This window comes from Vicia villosa, linkage group LG3 (assembly GCF_029867415.1).
Source record: "Vicia villosa cultivar HV-30 ecotype Madison, WI linkage group LG3, Vvil1.0, whole genome shotgun sequence".
In the NCBI taxonomy this organism is placed as follows: domain Eukaryota; kingdom Viridiplantae; phylum Streptophyta; class Magnoliopsida; order Fabales; family Fabaceae; genus Vicia; species Vicia villosa.
The window spans coordinates 39,197,398-39,217,881 of record NC_081182.1 but is presented as its reverse complement, the minus strand read 5'-3'; the positions used below and the strand labels follow the sequence as shown (position 1 = coordinate 39,217,881).

Below are 20,484 nucleotides of genomic sequence, written 5' to 3'. Positions count from 1 at the left end.
AGGATTTAAATTTATTTTAATTAGTAAGTTGAACTCATAACTTTGGAAATTGATAACCCAAACAACCCCTCCCAACCAACGATTTCCAGAAACGAGACACATTCCCTTCTCCCAACTTTATTGAAATTTTTCTCATGAATCCTTGAGGATCTTTACATAAGTTGTAACATCACTATTTTACTATTTTAGCTGTATAAATGGTATATTTAAGTCTGAAATATTTGATTTTTTTTTAATAAGCACCACACATCCCCATGCTAAGCCCCTATACTATTGACACAATCATTTTTAAAATAGCATTCCTGGTATAACTTTGGAAAATGATAAGCCAAACAACCCTTCCCTAACCAACAAGATTTCCATAAATGAGCCACATTCCCTTCTTCCAATTTTATTGAAATTTTTCTCATGAATCCTTGAGGATCTTTACACAGTAACATTATGTTCCTCCACCAAATTGATTCTTTGAGTTTTGGGCAGTCATCTGCAGAAGTCCACAACCTCTTTTTCAAATCATCGTATCTTACATGCAGAATTCCTTTCTAAATAGCTTTCTCTTCAATCACAATTCTTCAAAGCCATTTTGAGAGAAAAACCTGATTAAATTTACGTATATCTTTCTCAAAATGGGTGAAGTCCACTAAAGATGTTCTTGATTTGCCTATGGTAGAATTTTCTTATAATATTATGAATGATATTAAAAAAATGCAATCATTAATGTATATACACAACTTTGAGATCTTTTATTATAATATAAAGTTTACTTCTTAATTTGGATAGTGGATAATACTTCAAGGACAAAACTTACTATTTAGTCTTATATTTAAGAAATACATGCAAGATGGTGCAGAAGAGTTGCAAATTATTTTAGATGTTCCATAGGCCAAACAAGAGTTTTATACTAAATTCACTAAAACTAATATCATAACTGAAGCAACATATAACTCCAAAATGAATTTAAAGGTCAAGTAGTTTTCAACAACAACAAAATAATTTCATAACCCTTCCATCTCTCTATATATAGATAACATAATATTAGTTTGTTTATTAAGATTATAGTAAGTATTAATCATGAACAAGGCACATTTTGGGGTTTTCTTCATTTTTCTTATTCTCCTTGCTTCACGTAAGTTTTACACGTATACTTATAGAAATAATTAATCCGTATTGATTTGTGTAAATCATATTAATGACTGATAGATGAATCAATGCAGAGATGGTGGTAGAATCCAAGAGAGCACATTGTGAGACAAAGAGTTATCTATTTCAAGGGATTTGTTTGAGTAATCGCAATTGTGCAAAAGTTTGTCATGTTGAAGGTTATATTGCAGGTGGTAAATGTAGAGGATTGTTTAGTTACTGCTCTTGCAAAAAGAGTTGTTAACATAAGTTGGTGCTAATGTGTACTCTAACTTATGTAACTTGTGTTACTCTTATGATAAAGAAGAAGAATGCAAACAATATTCTCTTTAAAAAAGTTTCTTAACAAACTTTTTCTATTAATTAAAAAAGAGTATATTAAAAACATTATGTATGGAGAATGTGTTCTAAGTCCTTTTATAACAAATTTTATGGCGATATTTAAGTAGTATGTTTTCAGTTTTGTGTTTGCTTTGATTTCTATTTGCTAGCTTAGACAATTTATTCTGGGTTGAAGCTAGCATGTAATAATCTAATACTATTGTTGCTATTCTTCCTTATTTTATTTTTCATCAAAAAGTAGTAAAATTTGTACCATTTTCATTTTAGATGATTTCACTAGTTCATTTTTAGTTGTCGTTATTGGGAGAAATAAGAAGATATGTTGAAATGAACACAAAAAGTTAGTTTTCAAGTAGGAAAAATTTAAAGGAAAACACTCTCGGAAGGCGTAAAATCATAAACTAAAGAATAAACACAGACTTATGCAAATGAATTAGGCCATAGAGAAAAGGATAAAATATGCAACAATTTTTATCTTTTCTAATTCTATTCAACTTTTACCATTAGTTCTTGTCAGTACTCTGTCATTTTTCTAGTTTTGTTACTTGTATTTTGTTAATAGCAGCCTCATCCTGTTCCAACAAAATCCTAAATTATTAATTAATTCATCAGTGTATAAGACTCGAATCGTAAATATATTTACTTGGAACCCCTAAGGTTTTGACTCAAATTCTAAATGGACTGTAAGATCTATTTGTAGTAAAAATATATATCATAATATACAAATAACTAAATGGTAATGAGGAGTAGTTACGAAATAGTTTGTTTTGAAACTAAACATTTGTATGCACCCGCGTAAGTTAAAACGGTCCATCCGTCTTGAAAAAGAACTAATATCATTTTAACCGAAAAAATAACCAAGATAATAATATAGATCAAGTACTCCAAGTAAATTTACCTTACAATTCGTTGATCATTCAAAGAAAATCTGACTCTAATCAATTGGATAATTCACCAAATCAAAGAATAAAACAAAACCAAACCTCCTTATGGAAATCCACTAGGGTTTATACCACTTGTACTGGGAACTTATGCAATACCAGGCATTGCCGCCAACTTTCGTTGCTAGCATCAGGCCATATATTTAGGCATTCAAATTGAATAAGTAGGAATCTACAATGCTGGCTATTTTTGTGTGGAATGGAGAACCATAAACATTCTCTAGTTATTGATACCATGTTACAATCATTCAAACAAATTGAGGACGACCTTATTAGTCGAAGAAAAAGAAATGGCCATTATGGTCAACCGTAAAAAAAAGGATAAATCCATACTATCCAAAAAGAGAGGGTTAGGAAGAGGCAGAGAATCAATATCCATAAGAGGACTAAAGAGATAAAATAAGAGAATACCCATCACATCAAACATAAGAGGTTTCAAGAAAAGAAAAACATAGTGCTTTTCAATCACATCTTTTACTACATTCTCGATTATTCACTCCTAGATTTCAATAACATGCGGCCTAATAAGTATTTAAATTACGTAAAATACATAGACACTTACTTATTTTACAAGCAATCAAGAGAAAAAACCTTGATTTATCTATGAAAAATGATAAAACATCTATTTAAACTTGTTTACTTGCATATTTATTAAAAACAAGTGAAGATGATTGAAAAATAAATAAGCAACACACAAAGACCTTTCCAAAACCATTTTCCTACAAGCAAGGTTTGCTAGGCCATGTATATGTATGTGCTAGGCGAGCACACGAGAGAGAATATTTCAAGGATAAGTAACTTCTTGGTGAATGAAAGGTTTGTGCGCTAAGATAAGATGAGCGAGATGCCTAGCGAGCTAGGGTGGCTATAGCTAGTTGCAGGGTGAGTTGGAATTTCTTAATATAGAAGAAAGTTGGCGAGCTAGGAGAAGATGGGTAGTGCGCCTAGCAAGCCCATCTTTCTCAAGCTTATAAATAGGACGTCCCGTTTTAAGTTCAAATGGAATTTCAATGGATTCAAGGTAGTAATAAAAGATAGTAGGTTCACATTGGTCTCAATAAGAGAATATGAGAGGAGATTAAAGGAAGAAGCGCAGCTTGAGAGATCGATGAAGATGACTTTCTAATTCTGTCCTCTCTAGATTACTTGTACATCTATGACGAGTAAGTGTAGCTAATTCTCTTCCTTTGGGCGTTAGGTGTAATAATCTTTATATTCATATATTAATTACGACCATGACGTTTTATGTAATTCTACTTACGTTTTAATATTGAAAATTCTTCATTCTTCATGTTTATTTTAGATTAGCTACCTAAAATATATTTTTATTATATAACTTGACATACAAGAGGTGTAGGCCGTTACTAGATTCAAGTCTCCATCTATATGATGCTAATGCCAAGAGAGAGGATTAGGTTCAATATCTACAAATATTGATAATTAGTACTCCCTATGTCCCAAAATAAATGTCACATTTGAAGAAAAAAAATTGTCTCAAAGTACTTGTCCCTTTACATTATCAATAAGATTTTATATTTAATTTTCCAATTGTACCCTCTAATAAACGCTCTTAATTTATTATTTTCTCACTTAATATTAATGTTATTTCGAATACAACAATAGTTAATCAGGATAATTTGGTAAAATCACCATTCTCTCTCTTTCATTTAATACTGTTTTTTAATCTGTGTGAAGTGAGTAATTGCGACAAATAATTTGGGACAGAGGGAGTAACAAATATCTTTATATCGCTGTTAGAAATTAATGTTGCTGTATTTAATAGTGTGAGAGATTGAACCTAATATAGATGGAGACTTGGATGAGATACGATGAGAGCTACCATTAATAATTGAGTAGAAGAGTGTATTGATGACAAATGATTAACACCGAAATCTTCATTTATTTTCTTTCATTTATTTTTCCACAACAAAACAACTATAAATCGTTACTTAAAATTATAAAAATTAATAAATCTGTCTTTTAAGTACAACCAATCTTTATAGATGCAATAATATTATACTTGTTAATTGAAGTGCAATACGGCCTTACAAGATTGGAAAACTCGAGGCATAAAACTCACTTGAAGAGATCAATTTTTTAAAACAAAGAGAAAATCCTACACCCATGTATGTGATTTCTTTCTTAGATGAATATTTGAATAAAGAAATCATTCATATTCTTCATGAATATATAGACTTCTTCACATGGAAATATATAAATATGCTTCGATATATTACAGATGCATTTTTTTTTTATATGATGATGTGTATTTGTCATAGAATATATTTTTTAGATGTATTATTGTTTTATGGTATTATATAAATCAGAAAGAGAGTTTTTTTTAATAAAAAGAACTATTAATATTTGCAAGTTTAATCGGAGTTTTTAAAAAAAAGTGTTCTCCTTATTTATCTTCTACAACATTTTATTTAGACAACATCGTCCCAATCAAAATCTATTAATGGAACATAAACACTTATGCATAAAAGCGTTGTCTTTCTTTTTCTTTCTACCTATTATGATAAAAACGCCTTAATTTGTTGAGACCTTTGAAAGCACTAACAATAACACTAATAAGTAATTTTGTATTAAACTAAACAGATAAAAATGAATGGATGATAACTTCTCAGCTATATCAAAGTGAACAATTATGTGTAGTTTTTAAATTTCTTTAGTTTTCATCCTTACTAGAAGATGAGTAGCTTTTATGGTTTTGTTTTTACAACCGTGTGCTCTTTTAATATAATTCTTTTGCTTATAAAAAAAATTAGATACAAGGGCCCAACAAATTTGTTTATTCCCATGTAATCATGAACAAGGCACACTTTAGAATTTTCTTCATTTTGCTTATTTTCTTTCCTTCTTGTAGTGATCTTATGAATGATATAATAACATATATATAATCATTAATGTATTTACACATATTAAGGGCAAAATTATCTATTTTGTATTATGTTTATGGAATATATGCAAGATATGGTACAGAAGAGTTGCAAATTATTTTAGATATTTCATGAGCCAAACATGAGTTCTATAGTAAATTCATTGAAACTAGTAAGGTAACCGAAGGAACATAAACTCCAAAATGAATTTAAAGGCCAAGTTTTCAACAACAACAAAACAATTTCATAGACCCTTCAATTTCTACATATAGATAGTACAATGTTAGTTTGTTTATTAACGTGTTAATAGATCTACAAGTGAAGATTGTAGTGAGTATAAATCATGAACAAGTTTTTATTCATTTGTCTTATTCTCCTTGCTACTGGTAAGTCTTATAAGTACATATTTAGGATTAATTATATAATACATATGTAATATATAGGTGAAATTTAGTTTATTTTTTACAAAAAAATTTAAATTTTTCATTGTTACCACTATAAACTTTTTTTTTATGTATCCTCCCAAATTCAGTGTTTAAATACATCTATGGGGGAATTAAAAAACCAAAATATTACAGGAGAAAAATTCAATATTTTTTATAGGAGAAAAAAATCAAAACTCTCTACAATGACAGAAGAGTATCGTATATTTAATCTAAAGATTTATTATATCCAAAATTGATTATATGTATTTAATAAATTTTAGTATTTAATTAAGGTATGTTTGTGTTAATCATATTAATGATTGATCCATGAATGAATGCAGAGATGGTGGTACAAATCGATGGAATACGTACTGAAAGAGGGATTTATCATTTTCAAGGGATTTGTTTTAGTGAACGCAGTTGTGCTAGAATTTGTAATATTGAAGGTTATGTTGCAGGTGGTATATGCAATGAAACCAAAAGTGGGTTCTATAATCATTGCTATTGCAGAAGGAGTTTGTAACATAAGTTGGTGCTCTTGTGTTTTTTGTCGTCTTTATAATAATTTGCATCTTGTGTTATTGTTTCTTGATGTATTTTTCATCTAAAAAGTAGAATTTTTTTGCACCATTTTCATTATTGATAGTCGAACATTTAAAAGTTGTTTTTGAGATATGTCCAAGAGAACAAAATAGTTATTTTCCAAGGGAAAATATTGTTTTGAAACTGGATTGAACTGTTCGGTTGAACCGGTTCAACTTTGAACCGTAGTTTAGTTTGATTTAGTTTGGACAAATAAATCGGGTTTATAAAATTTGGAAAAAATCGTTTTAACCACAAAAATCGGAGTAACTGCAAATTTGGGACCGATTTCACTGAAGCAGATGATTCAAAAAATAAAAGTTAATTTTTAGGCTAAATTACCCCCGTGGTCCTTTAAGTAATTTAATTGTAACACTTTGGTCCCTTATGTTGATTTCGCTACAACTATGTCCTTTAAGTTGGCTAACGCCTTCAGCGTTGCCCTTGTCCACAGATTCTGTTCCAAAAAACGTGATGTGGCACAAACGATGCTTAGGTGTGACTTAACCTTGCTGACTATGTCTGTTAAGTCACTTAAAGAAAAAGATAAATGGCTGAAACTAACAATTAGAAGAACAAAACATAAAACCCCAAATTCCAGAACCATAATTTTGAAATTCATCATCAATGGCTCAATACAGTGGCAGTGGAACAAATGTGAGAGCTGAGAACGCCTTTTCGCTAATTTCAAGTGGATCCCAATCAGGAATCGAACCAACATGCATGTGTGGATCCATAGCTGTGATACGTTTAGTTAAGAAGAAAGGAAGGAACTTGGGTAAGCTTTTTTGGGGCTACATATACTTTAAGGTACGTACGTATGTTGTGAATAATTTGGGTATATTCTTATTCGTTTTCCTGAGATGGGTTTGATGTTACTGATTTTGGTTGCAGGATGAACATGATAATGTTGGCTGCAATTTCTTTATGTGGTATGAAAACCAACAAAGTGATGAAGGCAAACCAGAGACACCACCAAATGCATTCTTAATGTGTTTCAAATGTGATAAAAAGGAGGTACAAATTAAGATGCTTATGAAGGATGACACATACAATAAGGAGATGATGAATAACGTCTTAAAGATGTTGAAGATGCTTTTTTATGCCATGATATGTTTAATTCTGATTATTGTAGTGTTGATTTGTATGTTGTTTAAAAATAGGTGATCTTAGTTTATGTTAACGTTGTAAGACATGGGTTATGGTACTTTGATGTAATCTTTTGATGACAATTGCAGATTAATATCAGTTTTGCTTAGTTTAAGATATATCTGCCTTCTAGTTTTGTTTCTATAATTTAATACCATGTGCAATTAATAAATAATTAAGGACAACTTTGATACATTTTAATAAGAAGTAGGTCCTGGTCGATACAATCTAAAATGAAGGAGGACCTACATTCAATATTTTGATTTATAGCATTCATAATATAGCAGATAAAACATTCAGAATATAGCATCTAAAATATTGTTATAACTCCATAATATACTCCCAAATTACATAATAGATGATCCTAAAGATTCAACATAAGCATAGATACATCATACTCCTAAAGTATATAATTAGTGGTCCTAAAAAAACATAATTCTTGCAACTTTCTATGTGGACTTTCTCTTATAAGGCATCTTTAGTCTCTGAGTTATTGGTGGCTGAAATGCTGCTGTTGGACTTTGTGTAGCCCTTCTCATGGAAAGTAGCTGAGAAATAGTGATGGAATGACGTGTTTGTACTCCTTGGTTCTGGGCTGATTGTCTTGTCTGAACCCTCTGAGTTGGTTGGGAACTGCTAGTGGCATTTTGAGATTTCCTAGTCTGAACCCTTTGAGAAGGTTGAGTTTGATTGTTGGAATCTTGAGATTGCCTGGTCTGAACCCTCTGAGTTGGCTGAGAATGAATAGTTGGGACTGCAGTGGTAGGTGTTTGGGCTTGACTTGTTGTGACACTATGGGATTGTCTTGGTGCAGAAGGACATGATGACTTGTTATGGCCAGAAAGGCCACATGCTGAGCATTTGTTTGGCAACCCCTTTCTGGATACATTTTTTATGTCTTTCCTTTTTCATCAGCATCTTTGTTCCTTCTTTTCTTTGGCCTTCCAGGTGCTCTTCTGGTTGGGGTGGAAGAACATCAGAATATGGTGTCAACTCTCACAGATTTTCTCCATTTGTTGAATATATCTATGGTTGATAGCAAGACTTGTAATTCTCCTTAAGAAAGATTTATAATTGTATACTCATTTAAGAAAGATTTATTTAAAAAGTAAATTTGCATGATTAAATATGTTTAAAATTTTTTTATTTATAATAAATCGGTTGATATATTGTTTGGTTAAGTATATATTTAGAAAGTGTGGTTAAAAATATTTAAAAACATTGTTAAAATTAGTTAGATATTATCAAATGTATAAGTATATATTTTTTAATTAGAGTAAATATAGTGTATTAAATATTATCAAATGTATAATTAGTTAGATGGTGTTATCGACAAAAATTTAAAAATTTGTCGATATATCAATCTCTCTTTTATTTTAATAAAATTAAACATGAACAATGTTGTACATGTGTAGTATGGAATATTATCAATTCTATCGTTGGTGGATGTATGATAGAACGTTTCCTGGAAGACATGGACTTACACCGCATTTTATAGAAGGAGTTTTCGGGTTTATCTCATATGTGTTTTCTCAAGATTATTGTCAAAGCGAAGGAGGGGTAAGGTGTCCGTGTTTAAGGTGTGGTTGCAGAGTGAAAGGTCACTTGGAGAGAGTGGGTTTTAGGCCAAATTATTGGGTTTGGGCAGCTAATGGAGAAAAAATGCCAGAGATAAATCAAGAGGCTTCTGGAAGTCAAACACATATTGCACTCGATATAAATAGATATGCCCCAGGGAGTTCAACGCATATGCAATGTCCGGAACAATTTAATTTAGTCGAGGATATGGTGAGTGACGCATTAGGGGTGAATGTGGCTTATGATGAACCTCAAGAATTTGATGCGGAAGAGCTCCCGAATGAGAAAGCCCAAAAGTTTTATCAGTTGTTGAAAGAAATAAATATACCATTGTTTGAGGGGTCTTCTGACTCTAGACTATCAATGTGTGTGAGGCTGTTGGATGCGAAGTTTAATTGGAATGGTCTCGATCAATGTTTGGAATTCTTTGCGAGAAAGATGTTGGACGCGACTCTTGTGGAGGAAAACATGCCTACAAGCTATTATGATGCAAGGAGGATGATATCGAAGTTGGGACTAGAAGTAAAAAAGATTGATTGTTGTATTAAAGGTTGCATATTATTTTATGAAAAAGAGTTTGGTACAAATGATGGAGAATTGGAGGAATGTACGTTTTGCAATAGTTCAAGATATTTAGTTGGCAGTACAGGAGTTGAGCGGAAGCAAAAACGAGTTGCAGTGAAATCCATGTTCTATCTACTAATAATGCCCAGGTTGTAAAGGATGTTTGCATCAATGCACAGTGCAAGCCAAATGACATGGCATCATACAAACACAAGTAGTTCAGGCATTATGAGACATCCATCTGACGGCGAGGCTGGGAAACACTTTGATAGAGTACATTCTGAATTTGCTGCAGAACCTAGGAACGCCAGGCTTGGGTTATGATCATATGGTTTTTCTCCTTATAATTTGTCACCAAATGCATATTCTTGTTGGCCAATTATTGTTACCCCATACAATCTTCCTCATGAGATGTGCATGACAAAACCATATATGTTTTTGACATGCATCATTCCAGGACCGTCGAGTCCAAAGGCTGGAATAGATGTTTATTTGCAACCTTTAATTGATGATCTCAAGAGGTTATGGATGGGAGCATGGACTTATGACGTGTCTCGTAAACAAAACTTTAATATGTGAGCTGTTTTAATGTGGACAATAGACGACTTTCCTGCATAGGGCATGTTGTCTAGATGGGGTACACATGGCAAAATGGGATGTCCACATTGCATGGGGCACACAAAAGAATTTACTTTATAAAAGGGTGGGAAAAGTTCGTGGTTTGATTGTCATTGTAGGTTCTTACCTATAAACCATGAATTTAGAAGAAACATGAATGATTTTAGAAAAGGGAAAAAAGTAACAGATTTACCTCCCCCTCGATTGTAATCGATTGAAGTATGGAATAGTGTTTGTAACCTACCAAGATTCACAAATAATGGTGAAGCATGCAGAATTGAAGGATATGGGGTCACACACAATTGGACAAAAAGAAGTATTTTTTGGGACCTCCCATACTGGAAGGATAATTTGTTACGACATAATCTTGATGTTATGCATATTGAGAAGAACTTTTTTAATAGTGTATTTAACACAGTGATGGATAATGAGAAAATGAAAGGTAATGAGAAGGCAAGAAAAGACATGGAACTTTTGTGTATTCGAAAAGAGTTGAAGTTGAAATGTCGACTAAATGGAAAATTATTAAAACCCAAGGCTTTTTACACTCTTACTCCCTAATAAGTAAAAGTAGTTTGTTGGTGGTTAAATGAGTTGAGGATGCCTGGTGGTTATTCTTCTAACTTGGCAAGATATGTTGATTCCAAAACAGGGAAGTTGCATGGAATGAAAAGTCACGATTGTCATGTTTTCATGGAACAATTGCTTCCAATTGCATTCAGTTCACTGCCCAAGAATGTGCTTAATCCACTAACTGAGTACAGTCAATTTTTTAAAGACATATGTGCGTCAACTTTAAGAATAGAGGACATCGTTAAATTGGACCGAAATATTCCTGTTATTCTTTGTAAGTTGGACCAAATATTTCCGCCAGGTTTCTTTGATTCTGTGGAGCATCTCCCTGTGCATATTGCTTATGAGGCTTTCCTTGATGGACATGTTCAATATAGATGGATGTATCCATTTGAACGATTCATGGGTGATTCAAAGCGATCAGTAAAAAATAAGACAAGAGTTGAGGGATCAACTTGTGCATATTATTTGCATCGGGAAACATCACATTTTTGCTCTCATTATTTCAATCGCTTGATTTTGACTCCAATAATTATAAGAAACGAAGTTCACTTCAGTGAAAGAAGTCAATTCACCTTATCAGTTTTTGGTCGTCCCGGTCGTCCCTCTGGAAAGACGAGTGAGCATTGGCTTTCTGAAAAAGAAATGCAATCTGCTCATGTTCATGTGCGGATTAATTGTGTTGAAGTAAACATATTTTGAGAAAAGTATATTTAATTGGTATGTATTTACTTTTGGTTAAGAATTTGAATCTTCTCTAACCTATTGTTTTTTTGAATAGTATATTTAATTGGTATATATTTACTTTTGGTTAACAAATTTCATACTGAAAAATGAACTAATGGGAAGAAAACTGTAAACAGTGGTGTAGTTTTAAAAGAAGTTATAGAGGGTGGTGAGGACGACTTCTACGGTGTTATCAAACATATTTATGAGTTAGTCTATAATTATATGGAATCGGAAAATAAAGTTGTCTTGTTTTATTGTGACTGGTATGATCCATCTTCCAAAGGAATAAAATGTGATAGAAAGTATAACTTCGTTGAGGTTAGAAGAGATAGAAAGTACAAAGAGTATGACCCTTTCATAATGGCATATAACGTTAGGCAAGTTTATTATGTACATTATCCTTCAATTACCCCACACAAACGAGAATGATGTATTGTAATTAAGTCCAATCCAATGGGTCACATTGACACTGACGATGTAATGGAAGATGTTGCATACCAAGATGATGAGATTTTTCCTGTTAATAAGGTAATTGAAATTGAGGAGATTATAAATTTGTTTGATACTACTGTTGAGGTTCAGCAAGTTGATGCAACTATATTGTTGTCAACAAATCTCGTGAAAGAAGAGCATGAAGAGTCTGAAGACAATTATATTAGATCCGATGAAGACAATGAAGATTATGATGATGAATAATTTGTATATGTTTTATGTGATATTACTTGTGCAAAAAGTTGTTGTGTATTAAGTTTTTATCTCCGGTGAAGACAAATCTTGTTTAATGTAATATGCTATTATCTCCAATGAAGACAAATCTTGTTTAATGTAATATGTTATTATCTCCAATGAATATGTTTTATGTGATATTACTTGTATAACACCCTTAATAGTAATTGTTTAATGTTTTTATTTTAAAATAGAAAAAATGCCACTCAGAAGAGAGGAAAAGGGTAAGAGTCATAAGGTACCTCGCCGCACCAGGTTCATTGTCGAGGAGGTTCCTAATTAAGATATGTTTATTCCTATGCAACTTTTGAGTCAAGTGTCTAATACTCCTCCACATTCTACTCCACCGCTGATGCATACTACACCCATATCTGGATCTTCCACTGGATTATTAACCACACCTCCTTTTTCTTCATTCCCATCCATGATGTCGGGATTTATTAGTCCTCCTGGATATGCACCCTATATGCATCCAGGTGGACCTAGAACTCCTCACCCTACATAGTTTCATATGCCTTCCATGCAGTAGAGTGATGTGTCTTTGCAGTATATGGAGCCATGTGGATCTAGCATGCCCCATTCATTACCCATTCCTTCTAAAGATGATAATGGAGATGCTCATGGAGATACCAGTGCTCATGGAGATACTAGTGCTCATGGAGATACCAGTGCTCATGGGGATACCAGTGCTCCCGAGGAGGACAGGAGGAGGAGACGCATCCTGAGAAATGCACCAGTGAAAATTAAATATCATCAAGGGAGACTTATCATTTTTCCCGATGGAGGATCGTAAGTGTTTATATTATATTTTAAGTTTGACTTTTATTTAATAAATACTAACTTAATATTTTGTTGCTTTAGGATCTTGCCGTCACATCAGTCAGCATCGACCATAACATACATTATTAAGGAGAAGTATAAAAAATACTGGCCGACTTATGGAGCAGTACTTGATGATGATTGGGATGATTGGTTTAGAGCATTGCAGGTATAATTAATTAACTTACTCATTTAAGCATTTCTTTTATATTTATTAATATATTCATGATTATACTTTATTTAATATTTTTTTGAATTCATACAATGTAGGAGAGGTGTTGTTGGGATGTTAGAGATGAAGTCCAAATTAAAGAAATTTTTCACATAAAATGTGCTGCCCGATTTTCTGACACCATGAGAAATGTTAGACTTAGATGGGAAAAAAAGGAACACGTCAATGTTGGATAGGAGAAGACTTATTTAAAAATCTTATTGCCTATTGGACTTATGAATCCTTTTTAGAGACATCTGAAATGGCAAAAAAATAGAGCATCTAAAGTTGGCGGTTGCAACTACCTAGCAGACAATATTAGTGTTGCTGAAGTTGCACGGAGGATGGTAACTTTACTTATTAATTTATTAAATAGATTTAGATTATTCATAATTAATTAATTTTTATTTATTTTTCATTTAATTAACGTGAAGAGTTGGATAGAACTCCACTTCTTAATAAGCTCCATATGGAGACTCATCTTAAGAGAAATGGAGAGTTTGTTGATGAGCGTTCAAAAAACACTCAAGTAAGTTTTTCTTATATTAAGTTATTTTATTTATTTCTTTTATATACCTAATTTATTTAAATCATTATGATATTTAACTATTTTATTTTTACAGGAGGAGTTTGATAGAGACGACTTGCTCATTGGTTGTCAAAGCATCCTGAAATACCTGAACCGCCATCGGGATATCCTGTAGATCCTATTGTGGGTTTTCGTACATGGTATGATGTTTCTGGCGGAAAGAAGAAAAATGGGAGAGTTTATGGTGCTAGAGGGTATGCAAAAACTATGAAGCGACGTGATAGGTCTTTCAGAATGAGACTTGCTGATGGAGAAGGATCATCAACTCCACCAATATTAACCGCTGAAATGCTTGAAACTGAGAGAAATTTTATGAATATTGAGGCGGCACGTGAAGTGGCAGCAAGAAATGAAAAAATAGAAGAAATGAAGAGAAAACAAATAGAGATGCAAAAATAGATGATGAGAAGAGAAACAAAGTTGCGGGAAGAAATGATGAGGCAAACACTTGAACATCAAGAAGCTATGTGGATTGCAAATGAGCGGCCACAAAGAATTGATCAATTTTTTGCTTCACAAAATTCAGGTGGTAGATATGGAGGTGTTAGTGGACATGGAGGAGTTGTTGAAGAGGAAGAGGTAGATGAAGAGGAAGAGAATGTTTGAGCTTGTTTGAAGTTTTTTATAAATATCTTGAATATCTATGAATTTTAAGTTGTATGAACATTAATTATTTGTATGAACTTTAATTAGTATTTGTAGTTTAATATGTATGGAGGTTAATATTATGTATGGATATTATTTTAACTATTTAGAATATAATTTTAAGTTTTTAATTAGTATTTGTATTTTTATAAATTATAAATTATGAATTTATATTATTTTAAAATTATAATATTGAATATATTAGTTGTCAAAAAAATAATATATATATACATATATATATATATATATATATATATATATATATATATATATATATATATATATATATATATATATATACACACACACATACACTAACAATTTTCCAGGTGGTTTACCCCAAGCAATTGAAAAGCGTATACATTTTGCGAGGGGGAAAACCCCAAGCAAATTGACTGACAGAACTTTGCTCTTCTGCGCCATCTGCACCACTACACTGGGTCTAGGCATGCGTGTCATCTGTGTTCTACGATTTGCGAGGGGCTTCCCACCTAGAAAATCAATTTGCGACCCGTGTTTTGCCAAGAGTCCCGTCCCTTCGCAATTTTCAATCTAATTAGGGGTTTTTGTAGTTTATGAGGAGCTTAGCCCCTGGCAAATTGCAGAATTTCTTGTAGTGCGCTAACAAAACCGAACCGCGCAGATCTTTTAGAAAATGTCTTAAATGCACCTAAATTAAATCCAACTCTTTGCAGTTTCGATTTAGTTTAATTTGGTTTTACGATTTTCTATTTGATCGATTTGATTTTGAATACCCCTAAGTTATTTTAAGGGGGTTATTAGATATATGCGAAAACCAAATTTTCATGGTAGATTGTATGTTTGGAAAAACTATGGTATTTTAGTATTCTAACTCTTTTGTGAATTGCATGCTTTTGAAATGTTGATTAGATGTTTGCTTTGCAAAATTAATGAGATGATAAGTTGTTGAAATTCTGGCATGACAGAACTCAGATGTCATATGCAATGTCATGACATCTGATCTAACATTATAAAACAGACAAGGCAAGAGTACAAATAATAGAACAGGAGAGCAATAAAAGCACAACATAATTGTTTACCCAGTTCGGTGTGTAACTACACCTACTCTGGGGGCTACCAAGCCAGGGTGGTTCACTTACATGGCTAACCCTAAAAACTACATCTTGTCAATACTCGGCTAGCTTGCTAAAACTAGGTTACAACTGCTTATTTATAACCTATAACTCAACTGGATTTAGGCCGTCAAATTGTAACAAACTGACATAACAAACTGTTGCTAAAATTGCTCCACAATATAAGCGCCAAGATATTATCCACAAATATCTCCATAAAATATGCTCTAATTAACAACAATAAGTTGTTACACTTTTACAACAGATTCTCCTATAAAATCTTTCAACATTTAGTTTCCTAAATTGTAGCCTGAGATAAATAAGGAAACATAACAACTAAATATAATAGCTAAACATAACAGCCACTGCTGTCAGATACCGATGCCATGACATCTTGCATGATATCCAACCAAAACCTGTATTAGCTCAAGCATTCAGACCTTGCATAACATTAGTCAAGACATCATAACATACAGGAATGTTTTACCACAAATGCAGCCAATTTGAAAACATCTACAATCTCCTCCTTTGGCAAATTTTTGGCTAAAACAACCTGTCACCACATCAGAGAAAATACTTGCAGCAGAACACAATAACACAACCACACCACCATACAACCATAGGCATGGATAAGCTAATACAACTACAGGCAACAAGAAATCATTAAACACAACTACCATTATGCTACTACTACCAACCAGCATACATCAGTCACAACTTCTACTACCAACCAGCATCAAACAACATATGTAAACTGCATGAAAAACTGCCAGGAATTTGTTGATCACACACAACACACATATCAGAAGCAACTCACAAACACAATCATCAGAGACCATAAACAGTAGCAGAAGAAAAGATGTCATAACATCTTCTGGGACATTGTATGCTCCCTTCAACCTCATCATTGATAACAGAAAAAAATATCAACATTTTCTACTGAAATATATAGCATATCTTTACATCATCCTTCTAAGACAACTAATACTACTACATAATTCTCCCGTATGACAAAGCAGACACTTCTTAGACATGGTGAATGCAACACATCATACATCTCCCCATTTTTGGCCAGAAAGTTTCCAAAGCAACTCTGATATTTAGATTAGGATTACAGACCATAAGCTCATCAAAAATAGAAATCATTAAGGAGGACAACAAGACTCTAGTCATCAGAATTAAAGCTGTCATCACCATATTTAATTTTTATATTCCAACATCCTTTGGGACATCCACAAAGAGTCCATCTGCCTTGGCTCTGAGATAATATACTGCTTCTTAAAAAAACTTCCATGTCTGCAGCAGTATACTTATTCATCAGCTTTTTCCCTTTAACATTAGCTGATGCACATGAGGAAGAAAATACAAGACACTCCCCCTTAAACTGACAATAGACACAACTTACACAACTTCCTCTCCTAGAACATAAGAGGAGACTCAACTTATAGACATAATCACTTGAATCATCCATTTACAAACATAGACACCCAAACCTCTATATTGGATGACTCAGAACACAAGACACTATTTGTGTTCATGACTTGAAAACAAGACTCAAAACAGTAAGACATACTGACCTAGAATAGAAAACATATTCATTACCTTTGCAAATACAACTGCAAAGAAGGATCTCAGACTTAACAATGTCTGAACACTATCCTTATTCCCTATGTTTGTCACAGGTTGACAAACATAACCTATATAAACTATAAACTTACCCATATCCGAAAGAAGGACATGAAAGACTTAAACAAGACTCAAGAAAAAATAAAAAGAAAAGAAAGGAAAAATGACTTCTAAAAACCTGAGCAATTGGAAATAACATACCTAGATTGTAACAAATGTCTTGTTCAAGAGGTGTTATTTGAAAAAGGACTGCATCAGGTGAATTTGTGCATTGGTTGGAACATACACTAAGTCAGAGCAAGTGATACACACCATCAATACATGTTTTTAGATGAATAGTTTGAGAACTATCCTTGCTAGTCTTTAAGGATAAAACATGTCTTGAGTGATGTTCTGACATCTTGTATGACATTGTTTTTCTAGCTTAAAGATTAGTCTTTGAGAGACTTTCCATTTGATTAGAAGCAAAATAACATTGTCCTTGCTGATCTTCATACTCTCTTACTCCCCTTGAGATATACAAATTGAGGACATCTTTGATGTTTGTCCTTGAAGCACTCTTCATTTGGAATTTGCCACAGTTTCCAAATTCAGAATCCTTAGTTTGCTTGCTACACAAGATTCAGATTGCCACACTCTACAACTTAAAGTAGATGAAACTTTAATTGTATAACCATAAATCAATCTTCAGTAGATAAGTCTGAACCTTATCTCTCTGGTGTCTTCAACAGTAGTGATGACGTATTTTCATGTAGAGCTTTTTCTTCATCACATACTTCTCCTCTTCATACAGTTATTGCAAATATCCAACTCCCATCAAGATATTTAATAGTATCACTATGCTTCACCTGATACCATTGCTAGACTTCCTAAACTTGTTAAGATAACAGTGAACGTTAACATTTAGTTCACACTAGTCCTTGAATACACAACTGGAACTTGTATTCGGGCTTCTCATCTAATAAGTACTAAGTCTCCCGTCAAAGTACTCATTAGTTACTCAGTAAGATTTACTACTTGTTGAAAGAGTATTGTGGTACTTTTCGTTTATCGTTTCCACAGGGATTATTGCGATATCACCGCCGTTCTATAATTTATTTTGTCGTGAGTTAAAGTTATCATGGGGTTTGGTTTTGATTCTGGTAACATAATTCTTTAATCTCATGCAAGAAGTGCTAAACTTGGTATGTGGTTTTAAAAGATGGTAAAAGAATGTCAAGATTAGATTTGTTTTTGATGATTTGCTTCTAAGATATTTTCTTGATCAAATATGTGAACTCATGAATGATACATATAATCACAATCCTCTCAATATGTTTCATGTCTAAACCATATTGTGAAATTTGCCATTTTGATCCTTAAATGATCTCTCAACCTAACTATCAAAATGACAACACTCAAGGCTTAATATAGGCAAATATCAACTCACAAAGCTATTTCTAAACTTTACTTGTTGATAGATAAAAAACCTAGGTCAAGACTTGAAAACATTTTCTCAAATAGAATACAAATCTCATAACTAAATAAACACAAGGTTTTTCACCATATATATATCATCACTTGTTCACATACAAAAGATCAAAAGAAATACAAACTAAAAGCAAATCATCTACCTCTAATCTTGACACCAAGAAGGTTTAGCCACCCATTTCCATGGTGACTTGAGTAACAAGCAAACTATCAAGCTTTATGAACATCAAGATGGAAGTCTCCAAGATTGATGGGTAAAAACTTGAATTTTACTAACAATGGAAGTTTTAGGGTTTTCTTACTCCAAAATATTGTATTTTGGTTCAAGAGAGAGATATCTAAGATGGAATGGTTCTCAAAATATCTAACTAGCACTATATAGCATGGCACATCAGCCCAGATTCGCCCGGCGGAAGAACAGCTTCGCCGGGCGAAACCCACTAAACAGGCCACGTGACCCTAAAAGTACACAAAAGAACCCAAAAAAAAATATCTTCATCCGCCCGGCGAGACAGATGCTCCGCCGGGCGCTCCAGAGCAGAAAGATGGCCAAAAAATGAGCTGCTTCGCCCCTGGCTCGCCTACCACTCGCCGGGCGGAGCTTCGCTTCCAAGTAATTCGCCGGGCGAAAACAAAAGGAACACTGACACCTTCAGAGTTGCCAAAATCCTCGATTCTTCGACTTTTTTCCCGATTTTTCTGAACATTTTCTATCACCAATAACTGAAATACTAGAAAATAGATCAAAATACCAAATATTTACATATGACAAAAATCACTTATTTACATAAGCTATTCTTCTAAAAACATAGAAAAAGGGGTTAAAAAGTGCCTTAAAAACATACGAATAGAAACAACAAAAGACACTCAACAAAATCTCCCCAACTTGCATCTTTGAATGTCCTCAATCAAAGGAAAATTTTAAAAATTAAACCAAAACGATTCAAAGCACAAAATCAACCGAACAAAACTTGAATGGTTCAAACTCGACAAGTGCACGCCCAAGGCAACTTCATAACTTAGATAGATAGATAGCACTATAACGAATTAAACCCTAAACACAAACTTCAAAATGCAAATCTTTGCCATAACATGCTCATGTATGAATCACCTAAGTTTCTCACAAAACAGGGATTATACACAATATAAACAATGGACAAAACACTCTCGCTAATAACTATATTAACATCCAGAACAATTCATACGTTCATCTCGACATTTCGCAAAAAAAACCATGGAACAAAGATCACAAAGGACTTTTCTCGGTTGTAGCTTGGCTTAGGATAAAAAGGAAAGGATAATATATAAGGCCATTGAAACGAAAAATTGGTAAGAAACAAGAAAAACAATTCTCAATCTGATAAATTCATTCTTGCTCAATTCACAACTTCTCACAATTCACTTCCTTTTCTTACAATGCATCTTCTCTTTATTTATATATATATATATATATATATATATATATATATATATATATATATATATATATATTGAAAAAAAAATGAAAATATATATATATATATATATATATATATATATATATATATATATATATATATACATATATTCTTATAATCATGTATTTAAAAGATGCATTGCCCACCACACTTTCTTTCCCGTGGCAACTTCACAAATAAGAACCACTCTCCCCAACTTCACACTTTTCTATCTCAAGAGACGAGAATTGCTTTTCAAAGTAAGATAAAGGTTCAAGGGAAAGTGTTTACACAAGAAAAATATGAGAATGAATCATCATTGACTAAATTTGCTTGATCAACAAC

At 32.8% G+C, this 20,484-nt stretch overlaps 1 protein-coding gene and 1 long non-coding RNA gene across 3 annotated transcripts; both read left to right on the top strand.

Moving 5' to 3' along the window:
- The first annotated feature begins 1,012 nt into the window (after positions 1–1,012).
- On the top strand, positions 1,013–1,591 carry LOC131655473 (uncharacterized). Its single transcript, XR_009299784.1, has 2 exons — positions 1,013–1,126; positions 1,215–1,591. It is a non-coding gene; the product is annotated as an uncharacterized LOC131655473 (long non-coding RNA).
- Positions 1,592–4,260: 2,669 nt separating this feature from the next.
- On the top strand, positions 4,261–7,531 carry LOC131655472 (uncharacterized). 2 transcript variants are annotated; one of them, XM_058925336.1, is made up of 3 exons: positions 4,261–4,549; positions 6,072–7,122; positions 7,207–7,531. In XM_058925336.1, exons 2-3 carry the CDS (start codon positions 6,940–6,942, stop codon positions 7,477–7,479), a joined length of 456 nt encoding a protein of 151 aa, XP_058781319.1. In that variant the 5' UTR covers positions 4,261–4,549; positions 6,072–6,939; the 3' UTR covers positions 7,480–7,531. The 2 variants fall into 2 exon arrangements, 1 of the variants encoding a protein (XP_058781319.1); XR_009299783.1 differs by lacking the exon at positions 4,261–4,549 and adding an exon at positions 4,583–5,691 and having other exon boundaries at positions 7,207–7,522.
- Positions 7,532–20,484: the final 12,953 nt, after the last annotated feature.